Raw genomic sequence first — 21,502 nt, 5'->3', positions numbered from 1 at the left:
TTTTTTAATCATATTATTTGGTTTTTTGGTGTTGAGTTGTATAAGTTCTTTATATATTTTGAATATTAACTTCCTTATTGGATATATCATTTGTAAGAGAAATCCAATACCACGAGATACCACCTTACACCGGTCAGAATAGCTGAAATCAAAAATGTAAGAAATAACAAGTGTTGATGAAGAGGAAAAAGAACCCTTGTGCACTGCACATTTGTGTAGCCTCTGGAAAACAGTATGAAGGTTCCTTAAAAATTAAAAATAGAATTACCATATGATCCAGTAATCCCAGTACTGGGTATTTACCCAAAGAAAACAAAAACACTAATTTAAAAAGATACATGTACTCCTGTGTTTATTGCAGCATTACTTAACAATAGCCAAGATATGAAAGCAACCCAAGTGTTTACTGTTAAATGAATGGGTAAAGAAGATGTGGCATATATACACAACCAAATAATACTCAGCCGTGAAAAAGAATGAGTTCTTGCTGTTTGCAACAACACGGATGGATGTAGGGAAGATCATGCTAAGCGAAATAACTCAGAGAAAGACAAATACCATATGATTTCACTCATACACGGAATTTAAGAAACAAAACAAATGAACAAAGAGAAAAAGAGAGAAACCAACATCCGACTCTTAAATACAGAATACAAACTGGTGGTACCAGAGAGGCCGAGTGTGTGTTGGGTGGCTGGAGGGTAAAACAGATAAAGGGGGTGAAGAGTACACTTACTTTGATGAGCACTGAGGAATGTATATATTTGTTGAATTATTGTACACCTGAAACTAAAATAACACTGCATGATAATTATCCTCCAATAAAAAAAAGAGAAAAGGGGAGAAAAAAGGGAATGGCATTATGTGGTCTTTCAGATGATTACCAGTCACAACAACCTGTGAGTTCTGAAAGATCACAAATTATCACAGCATCACACTTGCCTTTAATCCAGAGAAAGCCCCAGTAAATATTAGAACTTAACTATTTTATCAATGTTGCTCTTTACCCAAGTTAATAAATATATCTTAAAGTTGTTGATGGAATGAATAGATGAAAGGAGAGGTGATTTGTTTTTCCAATTGAACTTGTTTTAATAAAAGTTGTTTCACAGTGGACTTAAAAGAAATTAGGTAAGACATGAAAGAAACCAGATTGTGCACAAGTGTTAGCTTTAATAAAATTTGGGAAAGTGAACTATTATACTACTAATTATTGACACTTATTTCCCTGGTGAATATGGGAAAAGGATGTAAAGACCTGTAAGTTTTTGGAAGACTAGTAATTTAAGGTGAATAAGAGTCTGGAGTTTACTTTTTAGGTAACTGTGTACACGTTATTTGTAATTGATCTGAAATATGAAAGAACTTTGAATTTGTGCTATGAAATTTAAAGATCGTATATTTCAGGTGGAAAGGTGAAAAAATTAGTACATAAAAATCTGAGGTTCACCCTTCACAAATTAAGATATACTGGAATCATGTACCATATAGTGTTCTATAATAGGTGTTCAATGAACATGTTCTGTCAATCCTAAAATGACATCAGTGGTATGGCAAACCTTTATCATATGTAACTTTGAGAAAAAAAATATGTTGCAAATTCAGTTATGACCTAATAAATACCTTAACAGTAGTCTTGGCTTGAGGTATGGACTGGTCTCACTAGTGCCCATATCTCTTTCCAAGTATCTGGTGATTTTTGTATGTTCTCCTGGTTTTGATTGCATTTCTTGAGTACGTGATAAACAATTTCTTTGCAAGTCAGTAACAAAACAGTTTTAATTACTTTTAGGTATCTTCCTTCCTTCCTTCTTTTTTTTTTTTTTAAGTTTACTTATTTTGATAGATCATGCATGCAAGGTGGGGTGGGGGCAGAGAGAGAGAGGGAGAGAGAGGAAATCCCAAGCAGGCTCCACACTGACCTGAGCCAAAGTCGCTAACCTGAGTCGCTGCCTGAGACACCCAGGGGCCCCGGGTATCTTCCTTTCTTATTTCACATGAAATGTTTGGATATAGCTTTGTTAGAAATAAGAAATTGAAGTCATCCCTCCAGAGACGAATATTTGCTTCATTGATTTTAAAATTCAAATTTAAAATTCTTAAATTAAACCCTGTGGCTCTATTTCTTTGTCTTTCCAGATCGTAACTTTTTTTTCCACGCCAAATTATAATGTTATATTTTAAAGGTATTTTAAATATCATTCAAACTCAGCCCATAGTTGCAACATATACACAGTGTTGAAATGACAGAGATGAATAGCTTTGACCAAGTTTGTACATGTGCAGGCAATAAAAGCTATGTCATCCCTGCTACCTGGCTAACTGCAGTTCATAGGATGCCATCAGTTGCAAAAGCAAACAAAAATTTCAAAAAATTTCTTGACTTCAGTGATATGACAGTTTCTAAAAATGTGAATCTTAGAATTGATGAAATAAGGTGAATCTTACCTGAGTTGGTGGTAGTCTAAACTATAACCTGGAACTGTTGGTTCTGTTGTTATTTTTTTTAATGGCACAAAGCCTCTGAAGATCCATAATCTTTTTTCTTTAGCTTAAAACCAGAGATAGATATATCAGTAGCCTGAAAAAGAAATGTCAGAAGGAATCCGAACAAAATAAAGAAAAGCAGAGAAGAATTGAGACCTTGGAAAAGTACCTGGCTGATCTTCCAACTCTAGATGATGTACAGAGTCAGAGTCTTCAGGTAACATGAAATAAAATGCTCACTTTTAAATGACTTGAAAACATAACCACTTTATTAGGTTGACTCTTTAGAAATTTCATAATTTTTAGAATTTAAAATTTTGGTTCTACATTTGGCTAATTATATTAAATTGATGTGTTTAATTGCTGTCTTTAGAATTAACTTTAATTAGAAACTTTAAGCATGAGTGTATCTTTCTTGTTGTTAATTAATATATGGTTATTTGCCTGAAAAACCTGTATGTTAACTCTTTTACTTAACATTTTACTCTAAAAGGTAGTTTCTGAACCAGTCTCAGCCCCATCCCACACATATATGCATGCACCGTATGTTTTCTGGCTTTACCCAATAATCTCTGGCTCAGCCAAGGCTCAACAAGACGTTTTTTGACTGTCTTTCCAGGTATTTGTTTTCTTCATTCATCTTAACCTTTCCATAAATTCGTACACCTTAGTCTGTGGTTTCCATTCACTCCTCTTACCTCTTCTGACCATTTTTCTTTTTTACAAGTACCTTATCCAGAGTCTTTCTACCAACTCTGGTGAAGCCTTTCTTCTCAAAACCTTATTTATAAATCTGTGAAACTTACTCTTCAGTCTTTTTCAGTTTTTCTGATCATGAAATTCTCAACCTCAGTGCTATTGACATTAAAGGGTGGATAATTTTTGTTCTAGGATTTTGTCCTGTGCATTAAAGGATGCTTAAGAGCATTTCTGGTCTCTACCTGCTAGATGCCAGTAGCACTGCTCCTTCCCTCCTGCCTCCCCAAAACCAAAATGTCTACAAAAATTTCCACATATCACCTTGGGGGAGAAATCACTCTCAGTTGAGAATCGTTGGTTTAATCCATGGAGGGTCATTATTTTACAGACTCTGGGCCTACAAGGGATTCTCTGTCTATAAGACTAAGAGAGGATAATGTCAGGAAGGAACTAAAGAAGCACCACAGGAGTTGGCATGAGCAGGAACAGAGAGGAATATAGATGTAAAAACACATGTTCATACCACCTTACACCATTAGGTTGGCTAATAAAAAAAAAAAAAAAGAAAAGAAAAAAGAAAGTAACACGTGTTGGTGACAATGTGAGGAAATTAAAATCCTTGTGCACTGTTGATGGGAATGTAAAATAGTGTAGCCACTGTGGAAAACCATATGATATGCTTCTTTAAACAATAACCATCAATTCCTCTTCTGGATATACCCAAAGGAATTGAAAGCAGAGTCTCAAACAGATGTTTGTACATACATATGTTCATAATAACATTATTTGCAACAGCCAAAAGATGGAAGCAACCCAATCGCTGATGGATAAAATGTCGCATATCCATAATAATTCACCTATAAAAAAGAATAAAATTCTGAAACATGGATAAACCTAAGGCCATTGGGCTAAGTGAAATCAGCCAGACATAAAAAGATAAATATGGTATGAGGTATCTAAAGTAGTCAAATTCATAAAGACAGAAAGTCAAAGTGTGGTCGCTGGAGACTGAGGGCAGAGCTGGAAGGGGAGTTGTTAATGAATATAGTTTGTTTTGCAAGATGAAAAGAGTTCTGGTGATTAGTTGTACAACAATGTGAATGTAATAATACTATTTATTGTACATTTAAGCATGGTTAAGATTGTAAATTTTGTGTTCTGCATATTTTAGTATAATTAAAAATAAAATTTTTAAAGTATCCCCAAATTGAGATCATTTACCTTTCTCTCTGTCCTCTAGAAATTTCTGACCCCATTCTTTTCTTCTCCGTAATCTCATTCTCCTAGCGCCTGTTACACACAAAGGAAGAAATAAAGTATTATTAAGTGCTCTAGATAAAATATACTGTGATTTTAATCACAAGCTTGTTAATAATTTAGAACACACAGTTTCTAGCAGAAACACATTTAATATTCTATGTGTTATAAACTTTAAGAATTTTCTCCTTAGCTTCAGATTCTAGAAGAAAAAAATAAGAATTTGCAAGAGACTCTGCTGGATGCAGAAAAAAAGCTTGAAGAGATCAAAAAACAGTGTCAAGAAAAAGAGGCACAACTAATATGCCAGAAAAAGAAAGAAAAGGAGTTGGTAACTACAGTTCAGAGGTAAACAAACCTTTAGCAATTTTTTATTTTTGTTACTCCTATTTTTCATAAAGCATTTCACTTAAGATACATTAATTTGTAATTATTACTATATTGTTATCTTAAAGGTGAACTCTTCTTATTTTTTTTTTAATATGAAATTTATTGTCAAATTGGTTTCCATAGTAGGGGACTTTTATTTATTTATTTTTATTTTTATTTTTTAATATGAAATTTCTTGTCAAATTGGTTTCCATAGTAGGGGACTTTTATTTATTTTTTTAATTTTTTTTTAAATATGAAATTTATTGTCAAATTGAAAGGTGAACTCTTAAGAACTGGAAGTATTATGTCATTGAAGCAGGTTGTCTTGGCTATGATTTCACATTTTAATGCAACATACTGACATCTTGCCAAAAGTTTTAGATGAGAATGGTGAAAATGTAACACCCCCCGCTGCCAAAACAAAAACAAAACAAAAACAAAAAAACAATCAGAAACTGAAAGTATTAACACAATCTGATGGCTTTGCCAAAAAGTAAGTAAACAAAGAGAAGCAAATACTCAGACTGCACTCCTTAATGAGATACATCAAAGTGAAATAATTGACTCCCATTTTCCCTTACTGTAGAACAACAGGTATGGCTATTTTGTCATGTGTCTTCCAAGTTTACTCATGTATCTTGCCTGATGGTACTCTTCTCTTTTAAATTAATATAGTTAGAATGACAGGGAATATCATTTATTAGTATATTTAGCTAATATATTTAATCTGGAAAATTAATACTAGATTGCTAAAAAACCTAGAGAACTATGTTATATATGCAACTACATGCACTCTGTTTTATAAAACTTAAACCTTAATAGATGATCAAATATAAATAGCCAAAACTGTACGGAAGAATAAGACAACAAAGCAACAAAAACTAAATTTAAGAAATACACTCCTCATGCTTTTACCAATTGCATGTAACTCTAATCAAAATCCATCTGATAATTCCATGTTAATATTGCTTTACTACTTTCAAAGCCTTAAATATGCCTGGTCTACTCTTTTTCTTAGATTTCAGTGCAGAAAACATCTGATTCTGAGACATTATGGTCTTCAGTGTTTCTAATCTCTGCTTCAAAAAATTCATACAATTTTTTTTTAATGTTTATTTATTTATTTTGAGTGAGAGAGTGAGTGGAGGAGAGGCAGAGAGAGAGTGAGAGCAAATCCCAGGCAGGCTCCCTGCCGTCGGTACAGAGTCCGCGCGGGGCTTGTTCTCACAAATCATGAGATCATGACCTGAGCTGAAATCAAGAGTCCATCACTTAACCGACTGAGCCACCCAGGTGCCCCCTAAAATTCATATACTTTTAGCTTTACATTTATTTTTCCCTTGGTTTTTGCTTTCTTGCTCTTTAATTTCCCTTCCTATAACTCCACATCTTATAGTCTATTCTTTATTCTCAGAACGGCTTCCTGACCTCCACTATTTCAACCATATGTTCTTTTTCTTTCTTAGAGAAAATGAGAAGAGATTTTATAGGGCATTTTGATCACAAACTCAAACTGTGCCATTTTATGAATAGAATTAGGAACACTTGAATATAATTAGTTTTGTTCCATTGGGTGCTTTTATATATTTAATATGATATACCTTCTCTTTTATTTAGATTTTCTCAAGTATCTAAAAATCAAATATTTAGATTTTCTCAAAATTGAGCCTAGTCTTTTTCATTAGACTTAGTACAGTGCATTTCAGAATCCGTGTTCCATTTTTTTACCTTGATACTTTCAGAGATGTTAGCATCCCAGAAATTTTCTTTTAATTTCAAGTAGATATAAAAGACCAAATAAGGTCTTCTGTAATTCTTCAGTACTTATATAGCTATGGTGTCACTTGAACTTGGAGGTAAGGGTGTTATTTCAGTTTCCTCAGCTATATGATAAACTAAAGTTCTTGTTTCCAGAAGAACTTCAGATGTGTATGTGACTATGAATTATATCATTACATTTATCTGTGCCTATGTAATGTCTCTAAGTTTCCCACTTTATTAATATATGAGAACTCTTGGTATTTAAACATCAGATAAAAAATTTTTCATTAGAAGTGAAAATGTAAGTAAGATATGTGGGTGGGATCCCTAGTAATAAAGTTGATACCTTTGCTATTCAAGAGATTTATTACTTTCCTAAGTGAGCATGCTTCATAATATAAACAAAACAAGAATGTGTACATGAAAAAAGACTTATTTGGTACTTTTTCATGACACAGTATGTTGTTCCCTTCTCATAGCTGGTTCCTTTTTTTAAAGACCTTAATAGTTTTTAATGTAATTTATTTTTCTTAGAATGTTGTAACTACATAGAAGCAGTGTATTGACACTGATTTGGAGGGAGAAAGCTCATTCTGAAATAGAAATAATACACTTGTCACTTTTAGACTGAAAAAGCAAATAGTTTTATGACAAGTAACAATATATTACAAAGCAGTGCACTGCATTCATAATACATGAAAATTTGTCTGGTGCCATTATTTATTAACATATTGGAAGCGCTTTTGTGCCAGGTAGGACTGTCAGTTCTTTGCCCAGAATGTAGGTATGGCACTTCTTTCACTTCTTTATTTTTAGAAGAGAGAGAAAGCACAGGAAAGCCACAATACTTGAATGAAGAAAAATAAGGGCTAGTATCCAAAATCTATAAAGAACTCACCAAACCCCACACCCGAAAACCAAATAATCCAGTGAAGAAATGGGCAGAAGACATGAATAGACACTTCTCTAAAAAAGACATCCAGATGGCCAACAGGCACATGAAAAGATGCTCAACGTCACTCCTCATCAGGGAAATACAAATCAAAACCACACTGAGATACCACCTTATGCCAGTCAGTGGCTAAAATGAAGAGATAAGATATTGTGGTTTATATACACAATGGAATACTACTTGGCAGTGAGAAAGAATGAAATATGGCCTTTTGTAGCCACGTGGATGGAACTGGAGAGTGTTATGCTAAGTGAAATAAGTCATACAGAGAAAGACAGATACCATATGTTTTCACTCTTATGTGGGTCCTGAGAAACTTAACAGAAGACCTTGGGGGAGAGGAAGGGGAAAAAAAGGGAGCCAAACCATAAGAGACTCTCAAAAACTGAGAATAAACTGAGGGTTGACGGGAGTGGGAGGGAGAGGAGGGTGGATGATGGGCATTGAGGAGGGCACCTGTTGGGATGAACACTGGGTGTTGTATGGAAACCAGTTTGACAATAAATTTCATATTAAAAAAATAAAAAAAATAATGAAAATACCAAAACCCAAACTGTAAGAAGTGTGTTTCTTTTAGTGCTCTGCAACTCTTAAGTCTGATTGTAAGCTAGAGTGGAACTATTCCGAGGTGTCTTTCTGTTTTGATTTTGGTCATTATTGTTAATGGTGTCATTCCTTTTAACCAGAACATGACTTATTCTTTCTTTTCTCAAGATTAACATGTTTTTTTCCCTTTCAATCTTTTACTCTTAATATACCTGAGGGGCTTCCTTTTGTTGTTTTCTCTCTGTAATTGAAGTCTCTGCCATGAATAGCAGAGGAATAATACATTGCTGCTGTTATTAATGAAGGAGAAATGTAATAATTCTACTGATTTTGGCAACAACTATCCTTACAAACAAACTTTGGCTGAGCTCAGAATGAAGGTAAAAGACATGTATCCATATAATTAGGCTCCCAAACAAAATCATCTTAATCAAGGAATTCTGCTTTTGCAGGAGAAAGAAAGAACAGGATTTGGACTGCAGAGCTCAGATTAGGGTCATAAGGAACTTCATTAGGGCCCAAGGATGTCACACACTAAGCAGCTTTGGATTCTGGTCTCAAATCTGTCATTTCTAAAAAGATGACCAGCGTCCATTGTATTTTTTACTTCTATGAGATGTAGGTGCTCATTCTAATTCATATGGAGTCTGTAGGTCTTCATTATCACTCAGTTAAAAAATATTATAGGCCCTAAGAAGGGACTATCTTTTATGTTGAAGTCATCTACCAAAATCAGCACATAGAGTGGGTTTTCTTTATTTAATTGTCTTTCTAAAACATACAGCTTGCAGCAAAAAGTAGAAAGATGCCTTGAAGATGGAATTCGCCTTCCCATGTTAGATGCAAAACAGCTTCAAAATGAAAATGATACCCTGAGAGAACAAAATGAGAATGCTAGTAAGGTCAGTTGATGTCTTTGATAATAAATATGAAATCTGTGTTATGTTGGTTATGTGTGTATGGACATATAAGTTATAGCTACTTTATATTTTTGTTAACACTTAATAACTTAGTTTGAATGTTTTTATTTGGAAAGAAAATGACTCTTTTATTTATACTTTTTAAAATGTTTAATTTGTGCATGAGTGGGGTGGGGGGACGGGGTGCAGAGAGCAAGGGAGAGACCGAATCCTAAGCAGGCTCCATGCTGTCAGTGTGGAGCCCAATGCAGGGCTTGAATTCACAAACTGTAAGATCATGACCTGTAGCCAAGATAAAGAGTAAGATGCCTAATCGACTGAGCCACCCAGGTGCCCCTATTTAATGTGTTTTTCGTTTTTTGTTTTTTTTGAGAGCAAGAGTGAGAGCAGGGGAGGGGCAGAGGGAGAGGAGGAAAGAAAGAATCTTGAGGCTCAATGCCCAGTACAGAGCCCGATGCAGGGCTCAATCTCACAACCATGAGATCATGACCCTGAGTCAAAATCAAGAGTTGGACAGTCAATGACTGAGCCACTCAGGCTCCCCACGTTTTTTTAAGTAGGTTCCACACCCAATGTTGGACTTGACCTCACAACCCCGAGATCAAGAGTCACATACTCTACTGACTGAGCCAGCCAGTCTCTCTGAAAATGACAATTTAAGTAAATTTAAATAATTCAAATTTTTGTTAAAGCCAAACTAAGAAGAAATTATATTGCCTTTTAGCAAAACAAAAGGGTTTCTTTTCCTTCCTAAATTGTTCGACATCTGTCTCAAAGTTATTTTTATAAATTACATAGAGTTTTATCAAGAAGTAGAGGAAAACTTTTGCAGATTTATGTATGTGTGATCCAAATAATATGTCTATTTAAAGGATACTTGGTATGAATAATTTTGTAAAAAAAAAAAATCATACCCTGATTTAAAAAAATAAATTCATTATTTCCTGTGTTTTCCTTTGTTTTCTAAATATTGGTACTTTTCAAAAGCAGTGGAAAAATTTTTAATTCACACTGATAATATTTTCTGTGTTTTAGATAATAGACAGCCAACAAGATGAGATTGAAAGAATGATTTTAGAAATTCAGGTAAGGAATGTTTTGTGCATATTTTTTATTTAGCTGTATGCTGATTTACTCTTAGTGGCTATATAATCTAAAAATATTAAAGCATATATGTATTTATATGAAAAGATTAATAGCACTTGAAGTGAAGTTACAAATTCTTTAATATTAATCTTTTACTTTTTTAGAATGAAAATGCTCTTTGGTAAATCAGTCATTCAAAATATTTTGAAGATTATTCTTTATTCCTTACCTTTCCTGCTTTTAATTGGGTGTAGTCTACTACTGAGAACACATTGGTTAATGTGTGATCCGATCATCAGTGATCTACTTATTAAAGATCACGGACTGTTTCCAGTCTATTGTGACTGGCCAACACTTCTCTTCCTTCTTGTATTATTCCTTCTATATTATCAAAGTATAACATGTTGTTTACATATTTGTGTTTTTACCTCCTGCTTAGTTTCCTGGGAGACTGTCGTAGCTCATTTGCATATCTAGAGGTTAGAGTGTCTGATTCTTAATACACAATCCAAAATTTGTGGATTAAATGGATTTTCATTTTTTTTTATTGATTTGCCAGATACTTAGTGAGCACCTACATCTGTGTCAGGCACTGTTCTTGGCACTGGGGATTCATCAGTGAACAAAGCAAGTCCTGGCTATTCTAGTGGGGTGAGATGGACAAAACGGAAATATAATGTCAAGGAATGATTTGTACCGTTAAAAAAGTAGGGTAGAGAACAATGAATAGACAGTGCTGCATTAGATACAGTGGTCATGAAGTTTTTCCTGAGGAAGTAATATTTGAACAGAGTTCTGGATGAAGACATCCAAGGGAAGAGCATTTCAGGCAAAGAGAGCCACCAGTGCCTGAAGGTGTCTTTTGTACTCCATGACCAGCAAAAAGGCTGCTAGTCTGGAGTAGTGCAGTGATTGTGAGGAAGAGTGGTGAGAGGTGACGGTGAAAAGTAGTCTGGGGCTAGATGTTCTTTGTATTTTATTCTGTGTATGATGGAAAGCCGTTGGACATAATTTTGCTGAATAATTTTATTTTTTTTGTACCTCCTAATTGTTTTACTTCTTAAAAATGGAAGTAAAGGGGCGCCTGGGTGGCGCAGTCGGTTAAGCGTCCGACTTCGGCTCAGGTCATGATCTCACGGTCTGTGAGTTCGAGCCCTGCGTCGGGCTCTGTGCTGACAGCTCAGAGCCTGGGGCTTGTTTCGGATTCTGTGTCTCCCTCTCTTTCTGACCCTCCCCCGTTCATGCTCTGTCTCTCTCTGTCTCAAAAATAAATAAACGTTAAAAAAAAAAATTAAAAAAAAATGGAAGTAAAGAATAAAAAGATAAATGGTTTAAGTGTCAGAATTATAGATAGTATACTTTGTCTTTTGCGCATGTTAAGTGATTTATCATTTTAATCACACAGTAGGCCAGTTCAGCAATTGTGTGGGCCTGCTGGATTGGTTCACAAGGTTATACTCTTTAATCTGTATTCCTGTAGACATAACTTCAGTTGTTCTACAAACCATACAAATCACAAAATGGTTAGGTTCCTTCAGCCATTATTATTTGATTTATTATAGGCCATAATAAAAGGAATTTATATTTCAATTGGTAACATTTTCTAAGAAATCAGTCAAATAAAAGTTATCTCCGTCCAAATTAAGGACAGTGAAGATGGTCCTTTGACACTGAAATTTTGGTGGCTAAGACTTGTAAGAGTTTATTAATTCATCACATACTATCTCTCACATTACAGATTATCAGGATGTACTTATATTAATTGAAATATGCCTTTTACTTATTTGTGGTGGCATCTTAATACAATTTATTTTTACATATTAACCAAGTCTTTTGGTCACATTTAAATATCATGACCATATATAAATGAATATGTAGAAGAATATGTAATTATATGCCATTCTATTCTTTGATCTTAACATGCTTGAGTAAACATTTCTTTATTTTTTCAAACTAATTAATGAATGGAAATCAAATTATTGAGATGCATTTATTTCCAAATATTTGGGGCCAGACAATATACTCATTAATTCTGTTGTCTTGTTTTTTGAAGCAATGAGTAAGTCATTGTGGCCATCTAGATCTATAGATCTTGTATATGGTTTGCTAACAGAGACAGATAGCAAATGTTGATAACTGTCCAGGGCAGCTATATTTATCAAGATATTTAAATAGAAAATTATAGAGGATGACAAATATGCTTAAAATGATGACAATATTTTTTGTTTTGTGTTTCTTATGAAAACTTTTGAGTTTTTGGCCCCTTACAGTTAAAAAAGCTAGTTTTTTTATTTGGTGGTTTCTGATGAATATAAAAGATGTGTTCTCTGTGAACATCTAAAAATATTGCTTATTCTAAAAAAATGATACTAGTTATTTCCCTAGCATTGGAAATCACAGGGAGAATCTTTTTTTATTATTTTTTAAATATTTTCTTTTATTTATTTTTGAGAGCAAGAGAACACAAGTGAGAGAGGGGCAGAGAGAGGGAAACACAGAATCTGAAGCAGGCTCCAGGCTCCAAGCTGTCAGCACAGAGCCCGATGTGGGGCTCCAACTCATGAACCATGAGACCATGAATTAAGCCAAGGTTGGAAGCTTAACTGAGCCACCCAGGCATCCCACAGAGAGAATCTTAAAGAGAACACTTTGAGTTGAAGAAGAATTTTTGTTGCTTTGTACTATAGTTAATGGGCTTATTATCAAGTTGATACACATAATAGAGCAGTTCCCTTTAATTACTAGTTATTTAAAACTGCCTAGTCTTGGGGCACCTGGCTGGGTCAGTCAGTTAAGCCTCCAACCTCCTCTCAGGTCACAATCTTGCAGTTCGTTCCTGACTTTGAGCCCCGCATCAGGCTCTGTGCTGACAGCTCAGAGCCTGGACCCTGCTTTGGACTTTGTCTCTTTCTCTCTGCCTCTCCCCTTCTCACCCTATGTCTGTCTGTCTGTCTGTCTGTCTGTCTGTCTCTCTCTCTCTCTCCCTCCCTCTCCCCATCCCCCTTTCAAAAATAAATAAACATTAAAAAAAAATTTTCCCCTTAACTGCCTAGTCTTTTCCCCACCTGCTTACATAAGGAATGGCCAGCCTTACTTCTGTATAGATTATGATGTCCTTCCTATATGCTATAGCTGTTTTTAATTTCTTCAAATTCCTTTGCATAACACAAAAAAATACCTTATAATGAGGTATTTTAGAAATAAAATGCTATTTGCAAAGTAACACAAAATACATTATAGTGAGTGATAGTAGAGCTTTCCAGCCATTTTTTAAACATGAATTAATACAATTACTTTAAAAAAATTTTTTTTAGAGTTTATTTATTTATTTAGAAAGAGAGGGTGCAAGCAAGGTAGAGGCAGAGAGAGAGACTCCCAAGCAGGTGTGGAGCTTGATCCCACAAACTAGGGGATCATGACCTGAGCTGAAATCAAGAGTTGGTTCCTTAACTGACTGAGCCACCAGGTGCCCCGAGTTATACATTAAGCTATCAGTACAATATTAAATTTATTGTAAAATTTCACTGCTATTATAATTTGCATATTCTTTGTTCATCCACAGTGCCAGGAAGTTCTTCCATTTTAGAGGGTTTAGTAGACAAAACTAATGTAGTATTAGTAGAATGTCCTGTTTCACTACTTCTTTATGTCCCTGCAAACTATTGAGATGACCAAATTTGTTCAAATTCCATTTGGCTGACTTTTGGAGTATTGCATTGCCTTGAGTGTAAGCAGGTTATTCTTACAGTTTAAATTTTATGACAAAAGAGAAAAATGAAATCCCTTGCCATATTCATTTTTTGTCCAATTTATAGGAGATAAAAATAAGGCATTGTTACAGAGTTGAAAGTGCTATATTTAAAATACAGCTGTGGCTTACCACTATGTACCAGAAGTCAAATAAATACATAGCTGGTTTAGGGCAGTGGCAGATTTATTGATTCTGATGTTGGGGAGAAATCAGTCTTCTCTTAATTATATTTGTTGTTGAATATAGAAAGGTAGTACTTTATGTAAAAGTATCCTGATTTTGAAACTGAGTTTAGTGCTGTAAAAATACAGATTTGTCTACTATTTTGTTCACCCATCAAGGTGATGTTAACAGGCATGTAACTTGTTTATTCATTGATCCTTTAGAAATAATGCTTTTGTCTACATTTATGAAACCAGTATAGCTAAACTGGTTTCATAAACTGGTTTCAAAAACCAGAAGTTTTTCTTCTGTCAGTGTACAGTATAAAAAGATATTTTGTAATAGAACATTCCCCATCATTTGCATAAATGTGACTTCAGTCGGAATGTGAATTAGTTCATTGGGCATTGCCTTCCCTCCTATTTATTCCTTAAAAGCACATTTCACCTGCATAAATAATCCTGTTTCCAGTGAGCTGTTATCATTTTGTATAACTATTATAAGCTTTCGGCAGAGGACATACAGAATAAAAAAGTTTGTTAGATATACTTGTTTTTCCTAACATACTGAAATTGTTTCTTCACTGAAAGAGTTTTCCCATTTAAATGGACCTTCTGAGTTGACAGCTATCAATGAACATTGTGACATAAAAGATACAATAATGCTTTAAGGTCATTAAGACTGTTCACTTTTAAAGGCATGGTTGGAACCACCAATCTCAAAACTGTAACAGCCTGTCCTATTTATATCACTTCAAGAGAACATGTTTTCACAGCCTCCAAAGATTTTATTCCAATATTTAGCAAGTCTCTCTTAAAGCCTTCATCCAGCAGGTTTTCTCAGTAGAAACAGTGGGAAAATGGATCATAAACCTTTAGAATGTCTTATAAGCAGAATTTAACTTTCCTTTAACCTTTATAGATAAATTGGTTTAATATTTTCACTTTATTATTATGTGATGTTTACCTCCTGTTTTTATGTTATCCTAGTTTTGTGATGTGACCTGACATGAAGTTCTTCCTTCCTAGTTTTTTTTAAATTTTTAAAACATTTTACCTTTGTGAAATTGCTTTTATAATGCATGAAAAGCTAAAAATATTCTGATCAGAAATTAATACTAAGTTTTGAAAAACCTAGCAACCAACCAGTGTCTTTTATCAAAGGAAAAGTAGTTTTTAAAAAAATAAGCTTTCTTGCCAATGTTTGTACTTCTAAAAAGAACAGTCTTTCATGTACATGCAGGCCTGTTACATGCACATTATAGTTGTTAATTAAAATGTGAAAAACATAAAAGAGGTGCCTGTAACTTCTGAAAAATTCTTTGTGTCTAGGTGGGGAGCTCTGAGGCAGGAAGAGAGTCCACTCACTTGAATCAAGAAGGAATGTTCTCGAGCTTGTTGTGCTATGAGTGGTCACCAAAGCTGTATGAACATTCCCATTATTTAGATTTCTGGGCCCCACTGGGAACCCGATGACTCAGTATCTCTGGGGTGAATCTTGAAATCTGCACTGTTAGCATGTTCCCCGGGCAGTGCTTCCTTGGCCTGGCAGCATCCTCCACTTGGTGCCACTAGGAAGTGTGGTCGGGGTCCTTGGGAGGGAGGGGGGCGGGGGGCCTGGGGCTCATTGCTCCCAAAGTGGGAATTGACCTGGAAGACTGAGATTTAAAAGAAAAAAAGAGAGAGAGAAGTAGTTCTGAGAATCCTGGGTGTGTTCTCGACACATTTAAGTTGTTTTGGTAGTTCTTGCTTGTAAGCCTGAAAGCAGATCAAGAGCTTGCGAAGAGGAACCTGGCAGGTTGTTTTTTCTTTATATTGTGCCAATTTTTAAATAACAGCTTTACTGAGATGGAATTCACATAGTCTGCAATTCACCCATTTAAAGTGTACAATTCAGTAATTTTTAGTATGCTCAGATACATGGAACCAAGACCACAGTCAACTCTGGAACCTTTTTATCACCTCATAAACCCCCTTACCTTTAGTTGTCACTCCCTTAAACCCTGTTTCCTCCCCATCCGTCTCAATCACTAATCTACTTCCCATCTTTATAGATTCGCCTGTTCTAGACATCTCATATAAATGTAATATGTGATCTTTTGTGACTCTTTCCTTGACCACACATTAACTGCCAGCTGATTGCTCTGTTGCTTTCAATGATGCCCTGTCGTATAAATTGCTTCACAGACCAATGTATTCTGGTTCCTTTGGAAGAAGAGCTCCTTAGGTTAATGTTTGAGATTCTTTTCTGTTCCCAGGAGTGCTTTTCCCAGGTATTTCTTTGTCTTTTTCTCTCGAAGATTCTCGCCAGCCAGTAGTTTAGCCTGTACCTTCAATGAATCTAACAGTTTCCTCCCAACTCCCTTTTGCCACAACCTTCACTGTTTTTGAGAGTGCCCTTAGGCCTGAACTTCACAGTCGGCTGCACATGAATTCAGTTCCTTTAGAGAGACATTTAGAGCTCTCTATTCTGTGGCTGGCTTCTCTCCAGGCAAAATCTTTGAGCCAGGTCAGTGCTGGTGGGAACAATGTCAAATTTCTGAGTGACTCCAGAAGGTAAACACTCGGTGGAAGGAGAGTGGGCAATAGCTCTAGGTCTTGGCTTGCCTTTCCCAGTGTGGAACCCCTGCCACAGAAGCCAAGGCAAGAGCAGTCAGGTCCCCAGTACTCTCCATAATGCTGTACCCAAGGTAAAGCCTCAGTCCGTGAAAGAGCCTGGGCAGAAAGGGAGTCTCCACCTTTTGGCTGTACTGGTCTGGAACTTAGCCTCAGGTGCAGGTAGCAGAGGGCAGGAAGAGAAATGCTGATATCAGCCCCTCCTGGGAAGATAGCTCTCCGCTGGGGAGCTAGGGACAGAGAGCCCAGTGTGTTACTGGCTGTCCCAGTCAGAAGTGAAATTTCCATCTCGCTGAGAGCTGTGAGAACATAAAGATGGAGTGGGTTTTGGTTCAAATATTATAGACTTTGCTGTTCTTTCAGTAGATTTTCTTGAATATATGTTTATTCATTTGCTGTGTGCTCTTAGGGCCATTTCCAGAAACTTTAAATGTGCTCTTTTATAATTTTCACTGAGGAGTGGGTCTGAGGGGATCCTCATAACTGTCATGCTGGAAGCAGAATTCTCAGACAGATTTTTTTAAAAGTTAAATCAGGTAGTAAGGTGATAGTTAAAGGAATTTGAGCTATACATGGTCTTGGATTATTATAAACAAAAACCTAAAAATAGCAGTTTTAATTGTGTTTGTGTATTCCTTATTTTTTTTATCTTAGAGTTTATAAGTATTTTGAAAATTCTTAATTTTTTAAATATTTATTTGAGAGAGAGAGAGAGAGAGAGAGAGAGAGAGAGAGAGAGAGAGAGAGAGACAGAATCCGAAGCAGGCTCCAGGCTCTGAGCTGTCAGCACAGAGCCCAGTGCAGGGCTCAAACTCACAAACCATGAGATCATGACCTGACCCCCAAGTTGGACACTAATCGACTGAGCCATCCAGGCACCCCTGAAAATTCTTTTTATTAGTATGTGGGAAGGAGGAAAAGGGATTTACTATTTCTCCACAATTAGGCTAAAGTGAGAAATGGAGCCCCTAATAAGTGCAGAGGTATCAGTGATGATGCTGATGAGGAAGATATTACGTGGCACAGAAACTGTGCTTCTGATTATATTTACTGTTTCTAAACCTCAATAGTAAGCTTACAAGGTAAGACAGAGCATCTTTTTATATATGATATAGCCAAGATTTAAAGAGATACGCCTAAGGTCTCAGCTCCAGTTCTAATTCCTGTCTGACCTCAGTTTGTGCTCTTGGCATTGCTCCTGGCTGCTTCAAAGGGAAGCATCCCAAGAGAAAGGAAGAAAGGCACAAGAGGTTAGTCTGATATCTTCCTTATGTAAGCCTTAGGGGAAAGACTTGTTTTAAGGGTCTTCTCCAGGCATGAAAGATCTTAAGCTGGAGCATGTCAGAAAACTAGCCTTGTAGAAGGCACCTTGTGTTCAGTTGCCTGGAAGTAGAATTTGGAAATTTTGCCTCCAAAGTGAAATTTTTACTGTATTACACTCTGCAATATGGTAGTATCATTAGCTCCTTGAGATTAAGTAAAGTGCCTGGTTTTGTTTCTGATATATTTATTTAAGAGTTTTGTAATAGGTGCACTATGCTCTTTGAATAATCCTTATCCAAATGAACACTAGTACAGTATAGTATAGCATAGATAGTAACTATTTTTGAATGAATGAACATAGCCTTTTACTTAAAAACTAAATTGGGTTTTAGTTATTTTCTCATCTTTTTTTTGTTCAATAACTTTAACTGAGTTTCTGCCGTGGGCCAGGCATTCTTCTGGTGGATAACTAGTGAACAAAGCAGACCAAAAACCTTTGCCCACAAGAAAATTAAACCCACAGTGCTGAATTGGAATAGGCTCTTATTTTTTCCAGCTTTATTGAAGTATGATTGACAAAGTTGTAAGATATTTAAAGTGTGCATCATGATGATTGGTTATAAGAAATGGGCTCCTTTTAATAGTATAAGAAGAATTAGTGATTATTGCATAAATATTTTGTACCAAGTGAAAGTCATTTAGGCTTTTGGTTTTAAGCAAAAAACCAATTCATTTTAGCGTAAGCAAAAACAGAACCACTGTGTTGAAAGAACGTAGCGATACTGTGGAACCCATCAGAAGGAATAAAACCAGGCTTCAGGAAAGAAGAGGCTTTGTTGCTTCTCTCATTGCAGTGTCTCATTCTCTTCTCTCTGTGCACACAGACTCCCTTTATTCTTTAGCTCACATAGCAGAATATAGTTGTCCGCAGCCTCTTACATTCTGTAGTTCATTTCCAATCATGAAGAGATGAACTCCTAGACTCTGCATCCCAGGTTCTCAGGTGTGGTTAAGTGTTCACTCTGCTTGATTCAGTGAGCTATACCTGAGAGGTGCAGAATTCTTAAAATATGGCCGCTTGTGACTTGTGGGATTTGAGACTAGGCAGGCACGCAAAATGTCTGTATACACACTGCGTAATTTTCACAATACCTTACAAGTTTGGAAATTCTTTCTGATGAACTTGGAACCTAGAAACGTTGAATAACTTATCCATGGTTGCACAGCACATAAGGTGTGGACCCAGAACCTAGTTTTGTGTTACTACAAAATCTTATGGGGCGCCTGGGTGGCGCAGTCAGTTAAGCGTCCGACTTCAGCCAGGTCACGATCTCGCGGTCCGTGAGTTCGAGCCCCGCGTCGGGCTCTGGGCTGATGGCTCAGAGCCTGGAGCCTGTTTCCGATTCTGTGTCTCCCTCTCTCTCTGCCCCTCCCCCGTTCATGCTCTGTCTCTCTCTGTCCCAAAAATAAATAAACGTTGAAAAAAAAAATTAAAAAAAAAAAATCTTATGCTGTTACCATTAACTCTATACCTTTTTTTTTAACTGTTGACTTATTTTTTACTCAGATATATAACATATTAGTTTCAGGCGTACAATCTAATGATTTGTTATTTTATATATTGTGAAATGATCACAATAATCCAGTTTATGTCCATCACCACATCGTTTACTTTTTTTTGTGTGATAAGAACTTTTAAGATCTATTCTCTTAGTAATTTTCAAATATAACTGTAGACATCATGCTGGACAGTACATCCCCAAGGCCTTATTTTATAACTGGAACTTTATACCTCTTTACCCCTTTCCCTAATTCCACTCCCCACCCCAACCATTAATTTATTCTCTGTTATCTCTGAGGATTTTTTGTTTTGTTTTGTTTTGTTTTAATTTCATAGGTGAGTGAGATCACATGGTATCTGCCTTTCTCTGTCTGACTTACCTCACTTAGCATAATGCCCTCAGGGTCCATCCACCTTGTTGCAGGTGACAAGATTTTCTTGTTTTGTATTGTTGGATTAATATTCCATTTGCATAAACCAGATTGTATATATCACACATTCTTGATCCATTCATCTATCAATGGATAGTTTGTTTCCATGTCTTGGCTATTAGAAATAATGCTGCAATGAACATGGGGGTACAGATACCTTTCTGAGTTAGTGTTTTTCAGAAGTAGAATTGCTGAATCGTATAGTAGTTGTATTCTTAATATTTTGAGGAACCTCCATACTTGTTTCCTTAGTGGTTGCACGAGTTTACATTCCCACCAACAATGCACAAAGGTTCCCTTTTCTCCACATCCTCACCAGAGCTTGTTATCTCTTGTCTTTGATAATGGCCATTCTAACTATGTGAGGTGATATCTCACTGTGGTTATGACTTGTATTTCTCTGACAGATAGTAATGTTAAGCACTTTTTCATGTACCTGTTGGCCATCTGTATATTTTCTTTGAAAAATGTGTATTTAGAATCTCTGCCCATTTTTTAAATTAAAAAAAAATGTTTTTTTGAGAGAGAGAGAGAGGACGAAGAGCAAGGGAGGGGCAGAAAGAGAGGGAAAGAGAGAATCCCAACGTGGCTCCATGCTGTCGGCACAGAGCCTGATGCAGAGCCCGAACTCAACAAACCGTGTGATAATGATCTGAGCCGAAATCAGGAGTCAGAAGCTTAACCAACTGAGCTACCCAAACGCCCTCATTTTACTTCATTTTTTATCAGATTTTTTATTGTTTTTGTTTGCTAATTAAGTTCTATGAGTTCTTTGTATATTTTGGATATTAACTGCTTAACAGATACGATTTGCAGTTATTTTCTCTGATTTGTTAGATTGCCTTTTCATTGTGTGTGTGTGTGTGTGTGTGTGTGTGTGTGTGTGTGTGTGTGTGGCTATGCAGCAGCTTTTTAGTCTGATGCAGTCCTCCCATCTTTTTATATTTTTATTGCCCCTATTTCTTTTTTATCTTATGTATCCATTAACAAACTATCACAGTTAGTTGTTTCTACTACTTTTGTGTTTTAACCATCATACTAGCCTTATAAGTGATTAACCCACCACCCTTACAGTGTTATTTTGAATTTTACTATATATTTACTTTTACCAGTGAGATTTATACGTTCACATGTTTTCCTGTTACTAATTAGCACCCTTTCATTTCAGCCTAAAGAAGTCCTTTGAACATTTCTTGTAAGGCTAGTCAAGTGGTGATAAACTCTTTCAGCTTTTGCTTGTCTGGAAAACTCCTTTTTTTTTTAAGTTTTTTTTTTTTTTTTTTTTTTGTTAAGGTTTATTTTTGAGAGGAAGAGAGTGTGTGCGAGTTTAAGGAGGGGTAGAGAGAGAGGAGGAGAGAAGTGGGATCAGAGGCTCTGAAGCAGACTCTCTACTGTCAGCATAGATGCAGGGTTCACACTTCTTAACCATGAGATCATGTCCTGACCCCAAGTGGGAAGCTTAACTGACCAACAGCCACCCAGGTGCCCCTAGAAAATTCTTTATTTCTCCCTCATTTCTGAAGGACAAGGTTGTGGGGTTAACTATTTTTGGTTGACAGTACTTCCAACTCTTTGAATAGATTTTGCTGCACCCTCTGGCTTACACAGTTTCTGCTCAAAATCTGTTGAGAATTTTGTA

General features: G+C 35.9%; 1 protein-coding gene and 1 long non-coding RNA gene across 5 annotated transcripts in view; one reads left to right on the top strand and one right to left on the bottom strand.

The window, feature by feature from the left end:
* Positions 1-21,502, top strand: part of CEP85L (centrosomal protein 85 like) — a 170,909-nt gene that overhangs the window by 131,901 nt on the left and 17,506 nt on the right. For all 3 annotated transcript variants that reach the window (XM_045057959.1, XM_045057958.1, XM_045057957.1), the window contains 4 exons: positions 2,552-2,704; positions 4,637-4,791; positions 8,859-8,976; positions 10,030-10,080. In XM_045057959.1, the coding sequence (XP_044913894.1) occupies positions 2,552-2,704; positions 4,637-4,791; positions 8,859-8,976; positions 10,030-10,080 (477 nt within the window). The remainder of the gene's footprint in view (positions 1-2,551; positions 2,705-4,636; positions 4,792-8,858; positions 8,977-10,029; positions 10,081-21,502) is intronic.
* The window catches only part of LOC123385527, a 34,615-nt gene that overhangs the window by 3,502 nt on the left and 9,611 nt on the right, over positions 1-21,502 (bottom strand). The window contains exons 2-3 of one of the 2 annotated variants that reach the window (XR_006598213.1): positions 4,408-4,476; positions 328-2,551 (exon numbers count right to left, since the gene is read on the bottom strand). This is a non-coding gene — a long non-coding RNA (uncharacterized LOC123385527). Of the gene's footprint in view, positions 1-327; positions 4,477-21,502 lie in introns of those variants that run through there. The other variant, XR_006598212.1, reaches the window with a different exon arrangement.

This window comes from Felis catus, chromosome B2 (assembly GCF_018350175.1).
Source record: "Felis catus isolate Fca126 chromosome B2, F.catus_Fca126_mat1.0, whole genome shotgun sequence".
NCBI classification, from domain to species: domain Eukaryota; kingdom Metazoa; phylum Chordata; class Mammalia; order Carnivora; family Felidae; genus Felis; species Felis catus.
The sequence above is the reverse complement of the archived record's forward strand: the minus strand, read 5'-3'. Positions and strand labels throughout refer to the sequence as shown.